The sequence below is a fragment of the Centrocercus urophasianus genome, unplaced genomic scaffold (genome assembly GCF_019232065.1).
Source record: "Centrocercus urophasianus isolate 14NV4802_14NV808 unplaced genomic scaffold, USGS_Curo_1.0 seq_11, whole genome shotgun sequence".
Taxonomy (NCBI): Eukaryota; Metazoa; Chordata; class Aves; order Galliformes; family Phasianidae; genus Centrocercus; species Centrocercus urophasianus.
Window position 1 is genome coordinate 32,834,732 of NW_024884253.1, and position 20,418 is coordinate 32,855,149.

General features: G+C 41.7%; 1 protein-coding gene across 3 annotated transcripts in view; it reads left to right on the forward strand.

Annotated features, from left to right (window-relative positions):
- Window positions 1-67: 67 nt before the first annotated feature.
- Window positions 68-20,418, forward strand: part of PDE7A (phosphodiesterase 7A) — a 73,633-nt gene continuing 53,282 nt past the window's right edge. For all 3 annotated transcript variants that reach the window (XM_042839754.1, XM_042839757.1, XM_042839755.1), the window contains exon 1: window positions 68-205. In XM_042839754.1, the coding sequence (XP_042695688.1) occupies window positions 68-205 (138 nt within the window). The remainder of the gene's footprint in view (window positions 206-20,418) is intronic.

A 20,418-nucleotide genomic window follows, 5' to 3' on the forward strand; every position in this document is an offset into this window, starting at 1 on the left:
AGCCCCCGGCCCTCCGTCCCGGCACCCAGCACCTACCGCGGCGGGTTGGCGTGGGTTTGGGTATTCAATGGAAGTATGCTGCCAGCTGCCGGTGCTGCCCCTCGACAGGCCGGTGCCGCAGCACGTCCTCAGCCGCCGAGGGGCCATCAGCTTCAGCTCCAGCTCCGCACTCTTCGGCTGCCCAAACCCCCGGCAGCTCTCGCAGGTAGGTGCTGGGTGCCGGGACGGAGGGCCGGGGGCTGCGGGCGGGATGGGCTCCCATGGGGCCCGGGCTGCTCGCGGCCCCGCCGGCGGAGAATGCGACATTTTGCGTTTGCCCGCCGAGCCGGCCTCGCGGCGTCGGCTGCGGTGCGGGCGGTGACCTGCCGGGGTTATCCCCGGCGGCGGTCGGTCGTCTGCTTCGCCTTCGGCTCCTAAGCTGGGGCTGCTTCCTAGCGTCCGGCTCGGGCCCTTCAAAGACGGGCCGAGTTTCCGATGGTGCGGCCAAAAGCTGAAGTGACTTTACTGAAATAACGAACGTGCACTGCGGCGTTCTGTTTGGGATGCTGAGCTGTGCCTCCATCCAACTATGAGGACTTGGCAATCCGTCTCGAAGGAGACAAAGCTCCATGGCTTCGCATTGCCATGGTGTTGTTCCCTGCCCACATTACATCAGTCGCAAGATGAACTCCGTGGTATCTTGTTTCATCCGATCGTGATGGGAACGTTACAGAAACGTGCATGTAGGGACAACAGGGAGGCTTTCCTTGAGGGCACTGTCCTGAATTTTTGGGATGTGTGCTGGTGTGGCTGTGGCCTCCCAGCAAACGGTAACAGGGTTACGTTCTGGTATAAGCCTCTGGAGAACGTGTGGAATTGCAGAGGAAAGCGTGTGTGTTGGTGTAAGGCTGCTTTTGGCTCCTAAGGGTTTCTTGGAAGGTCTCTTCTGGGACTCTGCACAATGTCCTTACAGAAGATGCAGTCTTTGCTCTTCGTGCTTGTAATGGTCATTTCTTTCTCTTCACGTTTTTTGGTGTTTCGTTTAGGTATCATCCTCTTTCGTGACTTACTGTGCTACACATGCATAAGTAGAGCATAGAGAGCTGTTGGGCTTGACATTGTTCCTCCTTGGGCAGCAGTGAAGCTCTTTGTGTTAGCATCAGGGGTGTGAGCGTTTGGGAAGGAAGAATGAGCAAGTATCATATTAATTATCAGGAATTTGAATATATAGTAACACCTTATTAGTAAGGAGATGAAGATAAACATTCGTTGACCATCCCTCCACCAAGTATGAGTGTAATACTTAACTGATGAAAACTGCTTTTATGACAAATCAATTTTCCACACGTGGCAACTGGGTTAGAATATTTTCCGTTTGCAGTCCTTCACCAGAGTTTTATTCGATGGTGGTGAGTTTCCTATCTGCGCAAATCCTCCTGAAGGTCCGACAAGCACGTGTCCTGTGCTAGTGAGAGAAGGGTCTCTTGTTAGAAGAATTGTGGTCTTCTGGAAGTCGGAATGGGCAAAGTGGTCAAAATGACACATTGTATTTGTTCCTTTTCTGTTTAGCCTCCAGTGCATGTGAGGGATCAATTATGTGCAAGCCTAACAAATCAAATGGGATAGTGGCATTTAGGTGTATTTTTTCCCCATCTTTTGAGCTTCTTGATGTATTCCTTTCTTCTTGACCAATGTGCTGCAGGTATAATTGGGTGAGTTACATGGAGGGGTGGTTGTGTAACATGTCAAAAAGTGAAAACCAAGCGTATGCTTGACCAAGTAGTATTTTCTTTGGGTAAGTCAGGTAAATAAGTCTATGCGTACATAAAAGGGAGCTAGGGTATTTAAGGGAGGAACTCTCTGCAAATACTATCTGGCTGATTATAGAACAACTATTTTTTGTTGTCTTTGGACTACCCTTTTCTCCCACTTTGGACTCGTTTACAGATAATAGGATATGAATCTCTCTCAAACCTGCTATTGTTGAAGGCAGGCATAAATGATGGGCCAGAGGGTTAATGGTTCTGTATAACTTCTGAACTTCACCTTGCAAGTCTCCTGGAAGACTCCTGGTATTCCAGTTCCATTTTGTTTCAAGAAGTGTGAATCTGGTCTGTTGCTTTCATTCTTCTGTTTGGGCTGGACTTGAGCAATAGGAGTACAAGTGAAGATGTGTACTAGCGTGCTTAAGAGATAGAATCGTATGGGTTGGAAACGACCTCTGGTGATGATCTGGTCTAACTCCCCTGCTAGAGGAGGCTCCCTACAGTAGGTTACACAGAAAACCAGTGTGTGCAACCAGACCATTATCTTATGGTTTAATATGCATTTGTTAGGTTTTTCTCAAAAAGTCAGGTCTTGAGAAGTGAATTCTTCCTTAAAATGTGAAATTGCATAGGCTTAAGACATTATAGGCTTAGCTTTTTGACAAGGAAGCATTCATATGGGAAACGGTGGTAAGACAAATGCGTATTATGTTAGGTGTAGATTTTAATCATGGCAATGTGAAGCCTGCAAATATTTATCTCATTTAATTTAAGTTCGATTTAATATTTTAAGTTTCACAGAGTGGGTTCCAATAGGGCTGTGCATGTTGGGTTGTTGTTTTGTTTTGTTTTTTTATAGTGTGGATAAAGCACTGCTGCAGATGACCTCAGGAGTTGTGGTCTACTCTCGTCAGCTCCAGGAAAGATGAATTGTACTCAGAGTATTATTAGTAGATGTTTGTCTAATGTTTTTTAAGATAGAGTCTTACGAGATGTGGTGAGCTGACATAGCTCATTACTGCTGAAGGTTAAAGTCCTGACATTGGGCACATATTATTACTGCTTCCTTTATATACCATCTCTGATGCTTGTCAGGTGATCCTGATTCAGTTCACCGAAGGAACAGGCAGCCTGGTCAGAAAGGCTGGGTGGTGACCTGCCATCTCCAGGAATACCATAGGCTTAGTCATGATCGTCACAACTGATTTAAAGAAAAAGGATGGTACCATGAGGCTTTTGAAACCGTATCCATAAAAGCCTCAAATAATAGGAATTATGCAATTTTACCAGACAATTTAACTGTTGTTAACAGTGCTTAACTGTTCTGTCATTTAAGAGGTCTTTCGTAATACTGAGTTTAGATCTTCCTTGTGGCAATTTAAACCCGTTTCTGTCCCAAGTAAATGTAGGAAAAAAAACTTATTTCACTTAGCAGTTTTCTTTTGTGAATGAATTATTTCATTGTACTCCTCTTTTCTCTAAGTTCAAAGTACTAATAATGAAAAGAGTAAAAGTGGCATCTATTACCTGGAGGTTATTTGTGATAATTGCTGTTCCAGTCCAGTCAAATGAAGAACTGCTTTTGTGTGGTTTTATACAGCCTTTTTTTTTTTTTTCCAAAGTTTTAAATGCTGGTGTCATAAGCTGGTTTTAAGGGCACCTGAATTGGTGATTATTGAAATGATGAGGTATTTCACACTGGTGAGATTAAATTGGGGTTCACTGCAAGGTCAGGTGGATGTTAAGTAGTACCTTGGATCCTGCCCCAGGGGTGTTTGTTCCCACTGTTACAAAAGGATGTTTTTAAAATTAAAGGTGAGCTTTCAGACGGTAATTTTGGATTTTTTGCCTCATGTCATTTTTAACTTCTGTTATTAATATTAGTTAAAAAGTTGCTAAAAACCGTGGCAGTGCTTATTTAGCGTGAAATGTTTGTCTGATTTTTGTTCTTTAATGAATGAGGGTTTATAATGAAAACCACTTTAGAAACACAGCTGTGAGCACTTTTTGATGACATGCCCAGCATTGCACTCCACATGCACACAAAAAGCGAACCAACAAAAAAACTTGAATTGAGAGGTCAGCACATGTTTGCATGGCATAAAAAGCAGTCTCAGAAACATGTCATAAGTGAGTAAGAGAAAACTTTGGCCTAGCCTGTCATTCTTGCCTCCTTTTTATCCTTCTGCCGTGTTACTGGTTCCATGCTGGCTTCAGTGCCTCCAAAAATCACATCAGTGGAGGTTGTTAGTGGAGTCTGAATAGAAGTAATGATCCAGTTTTTGCCTTTCTGCCCATAAGGATTGGAACAAAAGAGATGTAAGGATGAAATTCCATTAAGAGGGAAAGGGGCAAGTAGTAAAAGATTCCAATGGAATGTCAGAAATGTAGGCAGTAAGCTGTTACCTGAAGTGTTGGGTATTGTTGTTCACCAGGTCATTCGTAACTTACTGTCTGCTCTCTAATAACCAGCTCATTATTGCATCTTAATTTCATGCATTTAAGCAGCGTAGCATTGTGCTCTGTGTCTCTGCATGCTACATGCATCTGAATAATAGACTGCAGGTCATGCATGTGGGATCCTAAGTTTGATTTAAAGAGGACACAGCTGGAAAGAAAGGCAGAAAGAGCAGCTGGAGGTGCCTGGCCCTGGGCGGCTCTTCAGTGAGAGGTCCATGTTTCCTCTGAGAAATGTGCTTCCCAGCAGCAACCAAATGCCTTGGACAGCTTTTGCTAACATTGCTGATGTTTGTCCATTACACCAGGTGTGAGATCCAGCTACGTTTCCTGCTGCATATAGCATTAGAAAACATGGGTGTGTTTTTACGGTCTGGACATAGGCATTGGTTGGTCTTCAATCCCACGGTCACACCTTTCTGCATTGAGAAGTGTTGGCGTGACCTATTTTTCCCTCGGAGCTGCTCGTTTCTGCATTTTCCCTTTGGTTGTGTCAACTTCTTTTTTTTGATCAGGTTATTTTTCAGCCCTTGCTGATTCATAGTGTAGCTTCACAAATGATCGATGCCTGTTAGTAATGAGGAAGCAGTATGTCACAGTGCTAGACCAGGAGTAATGAGCAGTGGGGAGACAGAAGGAATGCCTTATGTTGGGCCTGCTATTGAATGTGGAACTTACCCCAAGCTCCTTTCTTTACGCGTTCTCTGTTTTTCATAACTTTTCTTTTATTTGGTTCCAATCCTCCTCATCAGTGTTTTGCAGCCTCTTGCTCTTTTATTAGCTTTCCCCTACCATTTCCTGTATCTCTGCTGCATGAATAATTAACAAGTGAAAATAATGAAATAATTTTCATGGTGTGATTCCTAGCCTCTGGAATTAATTCTGTGTGTTGTTGCAATGCTTGCCATTCCCTTCATCTTGTATTTATTGTGTCTGGTTGCTGAGATTGCATCTATTCATATGAGAGGCAGAGACTGACTACGGCTCTGCACAGCATGGACAAGTTCAGATTGGGGGTTTTGTGCACAGAAGTAATTTTATGTGGCAGTTCATTTTTAAAATGCTTTCTGAGTTTTATGACCAATTAATTTTTTCATACATTGGAATGTAAAGCAGCCTTGGTACCTTCATTCTGCAAAAGGTCATGGCAGCTTATTTCATAGCCCTTAATTGCCATGGAAGATCTAAGCAGAGTAATAGTTTTAAATCCTCATTAATTAGTTTGTCTTGGATCGCCACAAGTCAATTCTGTGTTACTTCTTTGTCTAGGTTGTGTAACATATATACAAAGTATACTTTGTGCATTGTATCAGTGTCAACTTTCTGCTGCTGTTTTTGAAAGGGAACTGGTTTGAAAAGAAAACCAGCCTGTGGTTAAAATTCATTTTTTGAAAACTAAAACAATTTTGCAAGGGTTTAGCTTCACCTTGATTATTCATATACTAAATTATAAGGTAATGAGGTAGCAATGTAGTGCAAATATGGGTTGTTAGTCTTAAAAGTGCTTTGTTTGGGATGTTTGTTTCAGCAGCATTTCTTAAAAACCTGCATTTGCTAAGTCAGTCTCCTTCAGGTTACTGCAGAAAAGTTCCATCTTGGATTAATTTTGACTCAGCATGCTAATATACTCAATGGTGAGGTAAAATAAAACTCTTGAAAAAAAAAAATGCAATTTTCAGACACTTGTGTTTTACTACAACTGCCGTGGCATGTGGAAGATGATGTTGGGGACATCTGGGATGGAATCCTTGTTTGTTCAGTTCATCTACTGTCTGCAAAGCCTGCTGGGGTGGAAGGGAACCCTGGCGGTAGTAAGAATGTGCTTTGTTGGAGCAGTACCCATCATGCTGATGACCGTTGGCTTATTGCTTGCTTGCGTTTTGCTCATCACTCTGTATCTGCAAATTTCCACTTGTTTTCTGCTGAATTGTAGGTTTCCAAGTGTGCTTGGTCACTTTCTAGCATGGAGGATCTCTGATTCATGACTATTTCTAGGTACTATGAGGTTGTGGCTCCCATTTAAGAAACGCCTTCTGACTGGACTAAGTGTGTTGTATTTTCTTAAAAATTTACTGAATTTGCATGCAGATTGGTTTCACATTTCTGGAAAAAAATAAAAATCTGAAGTCATTTAGTTCTCATTTGCTGTACAAATCTTTGTTAACACAGATCAATACTTTCTGCATGTGAATTTGGTTGTCTAAGATAAATTCATGTGTATTGTGATATTACTTAAAGCATGTGGTTTGTTCTGTTCTTTAGGTTATCCTTTCCTTGTAAATGCAGGATTCAGGATGGACCCAGTAAAAAAAAAATAAAATAGTTTCATGGTAATTTTGAAAATGATGCTAAGTAGTGCTTTTAGCATGAATAGTCCTTTGTGTGCACTCAAAACTAAATAAAACGTTCAATTCTGTATTAATGGCTTCCACTGTTGAAAAAACAGTTGTGTACGAGCAACACAGATGCTTTGTGTGTGCACATGCGTGTAGGGCCTTACATGTATGTGTCTGGGACCTGGGGCTGAACCTAGACCTCTCTAATTCCTGTTAAATATGATGCACAAAATTCCTCAGTGGAACTTGGAAGTGGTTGAGTTTCATTAGATGTGAAGTTTTCCTTGATTTGCTCTGATTATGTCATTAACAAGTAACTGCTGTGTGAATAAGCAGCCAGTGTAATCCAGTGGGGCAGCCTGCCAAGGTATTTTATTATAAAAATGCAGTTCTAGAAACTTGGATTTAAAAGCTAGTTGGGGAATTGCTTATTTGTATGTTTATATCCTAGGTGTACTGTAAGAAATCTGTAGCCAAATGTTTTGTTTTCTTTCTGGTCTAGAATAACTTTTGTGGCTGTTATCTCACCTCTCCTGCCCTCCTCCCACCCACACTGAGATTTTTTTATTTCTGTTGCAGCAGCCTAACTCCTGTTTTCTTCCTGCTTTCCCCCCGCTTTGTACACCTGTGATCCAGCAATCTGATTTATTATCTTCCTAACCACACTCCCGCAATAATTATAATTAAACAGATTCCCAGAGTCAGCTTTTCATTGCAAGGCAGAGGGCAAATTCCTCTCTCTGCTTCTAACTGGAAATATGAGGTAGCCAAAATCTGCAGTAGGCCTGCCCGAACATCAAGAAGAGCGTGCTGGAATGAGAGTAATGAGAATAGCTCTGTGTCAGCAGAAGAGTTGACTGTTTCTCCTGCTCCTTGCTGCCAGATGAGATATGTGGAGAGAAAGCAACTGTTTCCTCTAGGAGCAGTCTGTCTTCTTCCCCCTCATCTTCCCATAGCAAGCACAGCTGGAGGCTAATGACTAGTCAAATGGGGCATTTATTACTTGTGAAAGACAAGTGCTGCCCATCAATTCTATCCCAAGGGTAGAAGAAACACAGGAAAAGATACAGGAGCTTATTTCAAGACTGTGAGGGGAAGAAATTATGATGGCTGGTGGCTTGGGACTTGGGTAGGTGGATCAGCCTTGGTATGGGGATGTTTTAAACATAGTTGCATGCAGTTTCCTTTGCACGTGGTTGTCTTCAGTTGTTTTGGAAACTGAGATGTTGTGTTGGGGTGCTGACGAGCAAGTGACTTCCTGACAGACACGCTCATAAATCTAGATCAGAGTAACAGAACATTCTTACAAAATGTAGTGTTTTAGTATTATGGTCCTATAGTAGAGTTTCTCTCCAGGGCCCACGTCTGTCATGGCAGGAGTAACACTGGTCTGAGTTCATTCTTGCTTTATTTGTAGCTAATACGTTGATGTTGCAGTTGAAGGTGCACTGAGAAGCTTTCATGTTTAGTCACTCATAAATTAGTACTTCCGTTAAAAAAAAAAAACCACCAGAAAAACCCACAACCCCAAGGACTTTTCAGCAGTGTAGCTAAGTTCTTGTGCCTTTGAAACATGGAGGGAAAAGGAGTCCTGTTAGTAGTGCCCTGTCTTAGCTTCTCTTTTGGAGTAATAAAAGCATGCACCTAATTCTCAAAAAATCTAGAGACTTATATTTCCTTTGTTGTTGCCTGTAGACTATTAGGCTGTAGATTCAGCAACTGAATTAACTGAGCTCTTCCTTCTATTGGGGGAGAAAAAATCATCCATCTTTTCTTTTGCAGCTGCAAACGTGGTGTGAAACTGCTAAACAGAATATGTCATGGAAGCACATGTGGGGAGTTTCCTTTAGCATTCTTGCTTATAATGAAGATCTGTAGAAGGGCTTTATGGGGTTTCTTTTATTTCTCTTGTTTTGAAGTCAGAGCTGTTTTCTTCAGTATGGTGATGGTAGGAACTTTATGTTTTTTCTCTGGACTTCAAATAATTAATCACCTTGTCATTTGAAGCAATGATGATGCAGTAGGCTGGTTAAAACATATAGTACTTAGCCTACGGATCTGTCAGAGGAAATGATCTAATTTTATCTATTGCCTGAATTAAAGGAAAAGGTAAGCTTGAGCTTTTTACCTTGAGAGTTGCATATCTAAAATACTTGCAAAAAACTGTCCCCCATTCATTTTGTCCCTCTTTCAAGGAGGGTCTTGTTATTCTCCTGAGTGCACTCATCCTATTTATATCCTTGCCACAGAAAGCGAGATAATTTAACAAACCTACCATAAGAGAAGACAAAAGTAAACGTAGCACGTTGCAGGTACTAAATTCCTTAAGTTTTTCTTGCAGGGAATGTGTTGAAATTGTACTCGGCAATCTTGAGCTCTTTTAAAGAGGGGAAAAAAGGCTTCATCTCCTGAGGGGGGCTGAATGGTCGAAGCTGTGATCACCTTGGTGTTTTTCTTGTTCCTGTAATATTCTGGCATTGTTTTTGCCAGTGCCCTCCAGCTTAGGCTGAGGCTTGAAGGAATGTTGTGTGTCTGTCAACAGTTTACGGGCTGGTCCGGCCCGGTTCCATGACCAGTGGGGTGGAGGGATTTTGCAAAATCCGTGCCTCCAAAAAAAAAGGAGCAGGGGACCCCAAAATAACTAAAAACAGCAGCAATGGTCTGAGGAGAAACAAACTAACTTACTAAATGTAGTTTTGGAATGCAAGATAACACACTGTAATACAATATAATCAGAATTGAAGCTAATAAATCAAATATAATGAGAGAGAATGTCCGAAAGGTGGATAGGCCTCACCACAACACTGAGGTGAGATGCGCAGTGCAGTTGAGCAGCAGGGAGATGAGAGGAGAGCCGATGAAGAGCCGATGAGAAAGAGCACCTCAGGTGACCTTGCCAGGAGTTCTGTTTCCTCTCCGTGACCTCACAGTCCCCTGGGGAACGCAGTTCTTCTTCTCTTCTGGGCAGGTACCCAGGACTTGAGCATTAACAATTAAACTCCCAGTGCCCCACATGATGTTATGATGTGGAAAACCAAAAATCATGAAACCATGACAGTGTCTTAATAAGAGGCCCTTGGTTGAAGTCTTCACCTACTGCTTTTCGATACAGTAGAATTCAAGTGAAATAATCCATGCACTACAATGCTAATCTGTTTTCATGAGCTTTTTAGGAAGGATGATCCGAGAGAATTAGACAAAAAGTTATTATTCATGATTGGTTGAATAAGTAGGGAAGGCTATTATGACTAATGAAGTTTAAGACTTCTTTTGCTTTCTCTTGGATACTGCTGTATTAATAACAGCGTAGGAAAGAGGGCATGTTTTAAAGTAAGATACAACAAAAAACAGATTTTATTTAAACCAATTTGGGAGACAGGAGGTCAGTTTTTTCTCTTATCATGAACGTGGCAGAGGGCCTGAGTGGGTGGGGGAGGGAGGAGATGGTGAGAAGTTAAAGAATACATCTTACGTGCATTTTTTTTTTTAATGAAGTGAAGATGTTACGGAAAAATTTTGTTTCTGGTGCTCCTCAAGATAAGATATTAGAAGCCGAGTGTAGTAATTATTTATTTAATGCATTGTATAAAATGGAAGCAATTTCTTTAAGTCTGTGCTGTTTGATGCTCTCCAGTGCTGAGCATAGTGTTTGGTGATGAATGTTGATTAGAGCCATGGATATTTTTTTAACTGGTATTACTTTAAACAGAATCTCTCCGTTTTCAGAAGATAGATTTATTTAATGTATTCAGTCTTAATTTCAGGGCTCTTTTTGTTGTTAATTTAAGCAGTATGGGTTGTAGTGCTGCTTCTAACTGCATATCCTTACTCCTTCTCTTGTGCTGACTCTTGCACTCCTCTGACCCTGCAGAGTAGTGGCTCACACAGCTAAAGCAGCAAAAACCCTTCCTTTTTTTTCTGTCTCTTTTGCTCTTTCTGCAGGATGTGAGGGAAGGAATGGAAACTGCAGTCAGAGGCAGCACTGACCCGAGTTGTCTGCACAGCACTGGAGGAATGTCCAGAGCAGCTGACACTGCGTGATTGTTTCAGTTTCTCCCCAAAGGAGTGGGTTGAATAAACGCCCTATTGTTATCCAAATCAACTAGTGCACTGTGTTGTGCTGTTTAGTGTTTTTGAAAAGACATCCTGCACCCTGTGGCTCTTATACATTAGTATTTGCATAACTTTCACATCTGTAATTTTATCTTTATAAGATGAGGCCACGTTTCTGTGCTTTTTGGGTATTGGATAGACTTGACTTGGTAATAAGAATGTTTTAAGAGGTAGGCTATCATTAACCTTTGAACAAATGCTTGACAGACTACATTAAGTCTAAAGAATGCATATTTTTTTCTTCTTTTTAACAGTAAAACACCCAATTTGGAAATTTGGATGATAGACTTGGCAAAATGAAGAAAAAAAAAATTGGGGGGGGGGGGGGGGCGTTCTTTTATGTATGAACACTGCATTTAGAAAAAATGTACAAATGAAGGGTTATTTTCTCATGAAACTGAAAGCTTCTTTCCTTTCTGCACCTTGCGCTGAAAAGTGGCTGTGGTTGTTACAGCTTATAAATGAAATGTGTCAGAACAGGAGAATCATTCTTTTGTCTTTGGAGAAGTGCTGAGAATACTTAAAAGGTTTGTGAGTGTCTGTCTGAATATATGTACATAAAAATGTGATAAGTAGATGATGGTATGGTGGGTGCTGCATAGATTCAGAAAGCATAGAAAGCAGCACTCAGCCTGCCGTTTGCTAAGTTGCCATCTTGCATCTGACAGGTCACAGGACAAAACTATATTGTAAAAATACCAATTTCTGGAAGATCTATTGCTTTCACTTTGTATTTCTGAACAATAAGCTTATACTTATGAGATTGCTGGCCTTTGTCATTTACAGTGAGGTTTTAGAACTACTTGGTTGGAATGAAAAACAGATAAAGGCAAATTGGTTTTATGCCATTTTAAGTTAATGCTTCAGGATGATGTCAGGTGACTGTTTCATTTATCCTCTTTGTTCTTTTTTGTTCTGTAGCTGTTGTATATCTCTTTTAGAGTCTGCAGAGGTTGCCCTGCAGTGTGTCTTCGGCCAAGCACAGTCATACCATGACAGCTATTCCCCGTGTTACTGAGTTGCCAACCCGAAAAAATTTGGGTTGACTCATTCCATCTGTGCACAGTTGTCCAGCCTTTGGTTTTTGCTGAATTCAGTGGAGTGTTCAGCATGCTGATGATGTTGATTGGCAGAATTATTTCAAATCCCAACCTGCAGTGAGTCCATCTGTTCGATGGAGGTATTTGTGAGTAGGTTGTTAGGGTCCCATCTTGCCCTAGGGGCAGTGCCTTCAGGGATGGCCTGTGCTGGCCTACCATGCACAGCACTAGGGGAATGTAGGTGTACAGGGGAATTTGGGAACTGTCCAAGCACAGGAAATAAGTGCATTGTGATGGAAGATGATGGAAGAAAAGGAGCTGCAGCAATCAATGTATTGAATCCATTTGAAGTGTTGCTGGCTGCAGGAGATTCCATGTGAGGGTCTTCCCTGAAGTTCCCTTTCTGATCTGTGAGATCAAAAGACTAGGGAAAGCTAAGGGCTGTATCCAGACTTGTGCCACCAGCCCTTTCTGGGGTTTGTCCTGCTTGCGAAAAGAAGGCAAGATGATTGATGTGAAGTGCTTGATGGCAGAACATAACATTGTTTTGAAAGCAGTACATTTTTGTTTAATGCACACATCGATCTCCATCTGTTTCATCTGTTGCATTTCCTACGTGCACTGCCTCTTTTGTGGCCTTGCTCTCATAATATCCCTCAGATGATGGCTCAGATACAGTCCCTCAGACCTTTCGTGAGGACTCAATTTCCTTTTACTCTGAAGGTGCTAATGGTAAATATTACACTATGTTATTATTAAATATTATGTTATTATGTTATGGTAAATAAGGAAAATGGATGTATGGGAGGAATATGGAATGTTTATGACATTAATATGCAATAAAGTTTTGAGCAGATCTCTGCTCTCTGAATTCCACTGATTTCATTGCTTTAAGGAAAAAGGAGGAAGCAGCAACTCAAGGAGAGGAGGAAGAAGTTGTGGACTTAGAGGATTTTCCTGGACACATGTACTACTTGTGTATGGTGTCCCCCAGTGGTGTATGCTTTCATCTGAGCTTCTTATGAGGAAGTGCTTTATGCTGTGCCTGATTCTCTGCAGGGAAGTGTGTTGCAGGGTGTATGGCAGTGTGGACACAACGCAAAGAGGTCTCCAGTGAAGGTGGGAGAAAAGGCACTGGTTAGCATTGAGACTCCTGCTTGGCTGCCTCATAAAAACCGTATAATGGCCTGCTGTGCTGCAGGACAGTTAGGCAGATCTTGCTCTTCAATTGCAGTGCTCTTAGGTTCTGACAGTGCCATTTTAGGCCTCTCTTGGGGCCTCTGCTTTGGCTTTGAACTGTCTCATGTCCATTTGCTTAAAAGTACTGTCTCACTGACCATATTTTAGGTGCTCCCAGTTTAGAGCTCAGATGCTGCTGCTTTGCCTCAGCTCCACTGGATCCCGGGGGAGTGCTGCTTGCATGCAAACGGGGGCTGTAGGGGCTGTGTATAAGTGGGCTGGGCATGTGTTCACCAGCAGGTTCAGAAGCCCTGTCCCTTGACTGCAGCCTGACTTGAAGTGGGCTCAGTTTATGTAACAACGTGTAAAGAGTGTATGCTCTGATCGTAAAAGGATCTTTTTAATCAAGGCTGCTAAGTTGCTTAGTAACTGAGGAAACGAGTTAATGGTCAGAGTTGAACTAATAAAGTTGAAGTAGAGTACTGGTGTTCTCCAGAGCTGGGGCTGTGTGAGATGAAAGGAATAATGAATACATTCATAGGGTATGATGATACATGCTGGGGGCCAGGGCCAAAAATACAAACTTGCTGCTGCAGATAATACAATGGGTATTAGTGCTTGGAATTTTTGGTGTTGCTTCCACTTATCATTGAATAGTACGAGTACTGCTGTACTAGTATGTGTATTTTAACTAAACTCTATTCATGCATTTATATGTGAGAACTTGTGCTGTGAGATAAAGACTTCTTTCATACAGTAACTTATTTATCCTACTCCTATTTCTCCAACACCTAGTTAAGACTCCAAGAGTAGTCATGGAATATTTTGTTTATTAGGCATGTTTTTTATGGCAGAAAGCAACATGGTGACATCCATCTCTTTGTACTGGAAAAAGAATCTGTGGTTGACAGACTTTTAAATGAAAAGCTTTCTTAGTATTCCATGGACATGAAAATGTTGTTGACCTGCTAGATGAATTGTATTTATTGTTCCTTAAGATTCACCTTCATTAATATGTTTCAAGTATTGGGTGATTCAGTTTGACTGCTTTTGATAGGTTTTCTGCTAAGAGGAGACTTGGAACTGCCAAGCCTACTTGCTTTTAAATTTCACAAGCAGTGTTTAAATGAAGCTATGTAGTGAACAAAGCTGTCCCCAGCTGGGGACTGTGGTTTGTAGCTCATTCCAGACTGCAAAGCCCAATAATCAGCTTACAGAATGGAATTGATAGAAGTTTGCATCTCCTACTGTCTTATTTAAGAAGTGCTTTTTTTCCCCTTCCCCTCACAAGTTTAATAACTGGAATTAACTTTCTCCTATTAAGCAACTACGAATTGTTTGGAAGCATGATCTGTGCTTTTTGATGTCAAATACGTGCGTAAAATCCTACAATAGGGTAAAGGAGGACAAAGCTTCTTGAGTTTCTAAAACAAATAGGAAAGACAGTTAAAATGTATAGCAGTGCCTGTAACAAACAAAAACAACAAAACAAAAAACACAGAACAAATAGTGTGTGCATGTGGGATTTAATTGTGTGCATCTTTTCCGTGTATTTAAGGTAGGAGTTCCTTTGTAGAGGTCTTCAAAGAGACGCACACTTTAGTCTTGTCCCTTGACTATTTGTGAGGTACAAAGGGTGTCCCAAGTGCAAACTCCTGCTGCTTTCTGATGCCAGACTAGTTCATTCTTTCTCTCTTTCACATGCATTTCTTGTTTAAGCATGAGCATGCATGCTTTAAAAAATATATCATGCGCGGATGAACAAGGTTCAGAATTGAGGTTTTTTTAGTTGACTACTTTAAATTGTCTTGCAGTCATCACAGATCAAATTATAGCAGAACTGTGGCTTCCTGAAGATGATAAAGGAGTTTTAAGTGTGCTAAGAGCCACTCTTGAGGCCATGGGGGTGCAAATTAGTTCTAATTAGCCTATGATGGAATGTGTCATTGAGGTTTTTAAAACTTACTGTTCTATAAGGTAGGTATCCCAGCATGTTTCTCAAGATGTCTTACCGTGTTGAAATCCTCATGACACCACCTGGAGGGTTCTACTTTAAATTGCTTTGGCTTCATGATGTGTATCTCCAAAGCCAGCTGACAACTGAAAGTGTTAGAACATCTGCAGGAACCACATTACATAAACGTGCTGGCAACAATGCCAAGTCTTCCCACACATTCAGATAAAACTGGTACGGCTGTTCTATCTTCTTAATCAGCTTTGTCCAGCCATCAAGGTGATTTGTCTCTGGAAATGATGTCAGTTAGTAAAGAATGTGTGGTACCTCACATATTGGCAGGGAAATTGCCGTTGTAAGAAGCTGAGAAGGAAGAGTGGAGGAGGTTGGTGCTGAGGTTCCCTTTTGGAAGATGGAGCCTACAGAATGTCGTCAGCATCGTGGCTCTTAATGCTAACTGGTTTCAAGGTATGAAAATTAAGTGCAAAATACCATGCTGTTCCTGTCTGAACTTCAAGGCTTTTTTCTTTTCTTTCTGCAAGTAAACGATGAGATGGGTAACAATAACTGCTTCAGTGTTGCCTAGGATATTGCCAGGGCTGTGCATTGAAAGCTTACAAAACAGCGTTCCAGAAGTTTTATCTGTACTGACAAACGTAACCAACTCCACTTGCAACCTGAATATATTTTTGTTACTCGTTAAGTTCACATGAGCTCATTAAGATCTTTCCTTAAAAGTCAATTGTTATAGAAGTATGCTGAATTTATTATATTTTTGCTGTTAGTATTGACTTAGATAATTTGATTAAAAACACTTTGTGCGTCACTGCATATGAAAATTATTTTTCGTTCAAGTACAGTAGGTGAAACATCGCAGTTACAGCTCCTGGAATTCATGTGCTTTTTTGTTCCCTGGTTTTTATTCATATTAGTGGAGGGCATTAAAGTTAAGACAAATTCTTTTTCATTATTTTTATTAAGCTCCTCTGTTTTCATCTTTCATCTAAAGAGAACACGTTTTCAGTAACTCTTAAGGATCAAGGCCAAGTTCTTAGTATCTCTGTAACAGTTAACTTTGTCTGATGTTCTCCTGTTGATGGGGAAAAGGGAACTGAAACTTGTAGGTCTTTAAAATGTCATTAAATGGAGGGTGAGTATTAGATGTTCAACTTCGGTATGTTTTACAAAGTAAGTTTTTATCTTAGCCGTTAAGTTGTAGCATTTTGGCATGGGTTATTTCTGTACCTGAAAGGAATCCCTTGATAGAGGTTTCTAAGAGTCTTTGAGTATCTGCTTTTTCAGGGACAGCAGGGGAAGGAAAGGTCTTTGCTGTTAATGTTTTAGTCTGGTTATATATCTGCTCTACAGGATTGCGTTTCTTCTACAATAAACTTATTGTGTAGATTGCCCAGAGAGTTTGTGGATGCCCCGTCCTTGGAGGTGTTCAAGGCCAGGTTGGATGGGGCCCTGAGCAGCCTGGTTTAGCATTAAATGTGGAGATTGGTGGCCCTGCATGTGACAGGGGGGGTTGGAGATTCATGATCCTTGAGGTCCCTTCCAATCCTGGCCATTCTGTGATTCTGTGATTAATGATCGTGGCTCCATCGACTGCCGTCGCAGTCTCTGCCATCTTTTGTCAGCACAGTACAGAGCCCAGTGTGTAGCCTTGATCCACAGTCATCACACAAATCCACTGTCTGGTGTTCTGATACCTTACAGAGACCTTTATTAGGGTATACAAATTAAGTTGCAGGATGTTGATATTTTGGAGATATCAATTCTACAGAATCCATATGCCATTTAGGTGTATTAAAGTTCTTGGCTGTTTGGAAAGTTTGTGGTATGAGTCCGTGTATTGTTGGACATCATACAGTGTTTCTAGTTAATCACTTTTCGCTTCTGATCTGATGATGCTTTTAGTGCTGGATCCTTCCTGATACCTCGCCTGTCAATCTTGACCATAGGCACAACAACCTTGTTTTTCTTACTAGAAGGCCAGATTCCAACCCTCCTCTGTGCCAATTTTTTCAGGAGAGTGCATCAAGATCAGAGATGGTAAGGGTTTATTACTAGGACCTCTTTCAGTTCAAATGATACTACTGGTATGATGTTGATTTGATCTGATGGGATTTGACAACACCTGCAGTTTAAAAAAAGAAGTCTCTTACCTACTGATGATGCATGTACACACTGAGGAAATGAGTCACCTAGTATATATTTTCCTTGGTTTTCATTGGGGAAAGTGGATAGGAATCTGAGGAGCCTTCTGCACGTGTGTAGCAGGCTTTGACATGCACAGATTTAGTGCATGTGTGTAGGCTGTTCCCATATTCATAAGCTCCCTGAATTTGTAACAGACTTTATCATAGAAAATGAGCTCAGCGCCCAGAACGTGCTGATTTTCTGTACGTGATACCAAGTTGCTCTCTGAAGGATTTCCAGATCTCTGGCAGCCCAGATTGATGAATGTATGGAAATTGGATAGGTTAATTTTAAGAACTTTGTCCAAACTGGTGAAGTTAGCAGATGTGCTATTGCATATCCATGCCAAAATGGAAACAGGATGGGGAAAAATAGTCTGCCTGCTGCTTGTTGAGGGAAGCAAGAACATGCCTGCTTTCTCCTTTGGATCCGTGTTAGCGTGAGCTGTGGAGCCTGGGTCTCTTCTGAATTAATCTGGTGTGGTGATGAGTGACAGGGGCTTAGCTCCTCTCTGCAGTGAGTTAATGGTGGTGGCTGGGATTAGTAAAAAGCCAGTGGATGTCGTCTGCTGTTAGAGTTCATGGGCTGCATAAGCTTATAGCTTCGTGAACTCACTCCTTTGCTTTTGGATCCTGCAAACATTTTACTTTTCTGACTTGAGGAAGCTTGCTCATTTCATTTCAGGAGAAGCTCTTATGTCTTGCTCCAAGCCTGAGGCCGGTTTCCCCAGCCTCCCCATTTCACGTGCTTGGGTGGTAAACTATCTTACTGACAGATTTTCTGGGTAGTTTAGTGACCTGGATTTAAAAAAAAAAAAAAAAAAAAAAAAGGTTTCTCCACAGCATGAAAGCTAAAAGAGGAGAGAAGCTGAGCAGTGCTGCTGAATGGATCTTTGTGGTGCTTCAGCAATGCTTGTGTATATTTTTCAGAAATTTATAGGTTGGTTGTACATCTTCTAATGCAAGAAAAAAAAACATGCAGTGAAACTTGTGAAAGGTGAACCTGAGCAAACTTAGCAATTGGAGGAAAAAGGGTACAGTTCCTTGAGAATTGTCTCAATTTGTTCACTGAATCCCCTAAATCTTTCTATCTAAAGTAAGAACAAATAAAAGTAAGTAGTTCTGATATTTGTGGAATAGCGGAGTATCCTAAGTTGGAAGGGACCCACAAAGGTCTTGGAGTGAAACTCTTGGCTCCAAGTCATTTTTAGTGTTATTTGAAGTGCAGCGGAGGTGGTTTCAATCCAGCTGTCCACTGGGTTCCTTACATTTCATCCTTTTACTTACTTTAAATGTTGTCAGCTCTACAAATCACTGCTCTTCCAATTCTAAAGAATTTCAGTGTTGCGGAAGAACAAACTATAGACATTAGATGGAGGAAGATGTAAGAAGCCCATCAGGTAAACTTGTCAGAGTATATTTTATACAAATGTAGTAAAATGTCTAGGGGGAAAAAATAAGTATGTAGTATTATTTGGTTAGAGGAGAGGAGTGATGGAAGGCTGAGAGGTTTTGCAGCTGGATGGAGGGGAGGGAGACAGCTTGTGGCGAGGAGGCCTAGACCTACTAGAGTTGAGCTTTTTTGTAGTATTTCTTCCTCTTCCTCCAAGGTTTGTGTTATACTCAACCCTGTTTTGCAAAAGCAGGGAATAAAAGGGAGATGTAATAACGTGGTGGATGTATTTGGGCGCACTCCAGCCCTGTGTGTGGTACCCAGCATGTACCATATCAGATGGCACAGCAGCCTGAGTTAAGGTATTCTGAAATACTTAGGATAGTACTCCTCTACCAGTGACACAGGCCATTACCTGATGATTTGAGTTTGTCGAATAAACTGCTCTATACCTGTGCATTTTAAACCAATTATTTTTATTAAACAAGGAAACTTAATTATAGTGATGTTTAGTCTCATTGTAATAATTACAAAGGTTCTTAGAAGGATCTCAAGAGCTGTGCTGTGCTCTTGTGGCTAACCTGTTCAAAGCTTTGCTCGATGTTACATTTTTTAGGGTCAAAGGCATTTCAGATCGAACTGTGCACTTGAAAACTTGCTCTCATCATTAAGGGCAGATTGCTTTACAGTTGACTTCCTGTCCGCACCCAGCTCCTCTTACTGTATGCTGGGACTTAGGAAGCATCGGATGTTGAACTGGCCTGCCTTGAGGAAGCAACTTTGGACAATTTCTGAGCCTGAAAATTTTGAAGACTTTTGTTTATCTTTTGGGTTTATAGATAGTAGAAGCAGAAAATCCTCTGTAGAAAGTTCAGTTGTCTAGGGAAAAGTGTAAGTAGCTCAGGACAAGGGGGATAAGAACAAATTACTGTATGCAACTAATTTTGTTTGCGTGATACTGCTTTCTGTAAACAGCTGGTACTCACTGGTTTAAACATGATTGCTTTCACTTGTGAATCTCCAAATAGAATTAATGCAGAGTCTATCTCTAAACATTTATTGCTCATGAAACATTTTTGAGTTGTTAATTTTGAGAGTGGATTTTGGTTTTATGTTATTAGAATGTGATGATTGATGCATTTAGTTTGTTGAGGAAGTATGGGATAGATGAGTGGACAGTGATGTGGGTTAAGAACTGGCTGACTGGCAGAGCACAGAGGGCCGTCGTTGGTGGTGCAGAGTCTGGCTGAAGACCTCTAACTAGCGGTGCTGGGTCTGGTCTTGTTCGACATCTTCATCAGTGACCTTGATGAGGGGATAGTGGCCACCCTCAGCAAGTTTGCTGATGATACGAAGCTGGGAGGATTGGCTGACACGCCTGAAGGCTGTGCTGCCATTCAGCAAGACCTGGACAGGCTGGAGAGCTGGGCAGTAAGAAACCGGATGAGGTTCAACAAAAGCAAGTGTAGAGTCTTGCATCTAGGGAGGAATAATTGCATGCACAAATACAGGCTGGGGGATGAGCTGCTGGAGAGGAGCTCTGCAGAGAGGGACCTGGGTGTCCTGTGGACGACAGGTTGGCCATGAGCCAGCAGTGTGCCCTTGTGGCCAAGAGTGCCAATGGCATCCTGGGGTGCATTAAAAAGAGCGTGGCCAGCAGGTCGAGGGAGGTGATCCTCCCCCTCTACTCTGCCCTGGTGAGGCCTCATCTGGAGTACTGCGTCCAGTTCTGGGCTCCCCAGTACAAAAAAGACAGGGGCCTCTTACAAGGAGTCCAACAGAGGGCCACAAAGATGGTGAAGGGCCTGGAGCATCTCTCCTATGAGGAAAGGCTGAGTGAACTGGGTCTGTTCAGCCTTGAGAAAAGAAGACTGAGAGGGGACCTGATCCAGGTCTATAAGTATCTACGGTGTGGGGGGCAGAGTGGAGAGGCCAGACTCTTTTCAGCAGTGTGTGGAGACAGGACGAGGGGAAACGGCTGGAAACTGCAGCATAGGAAG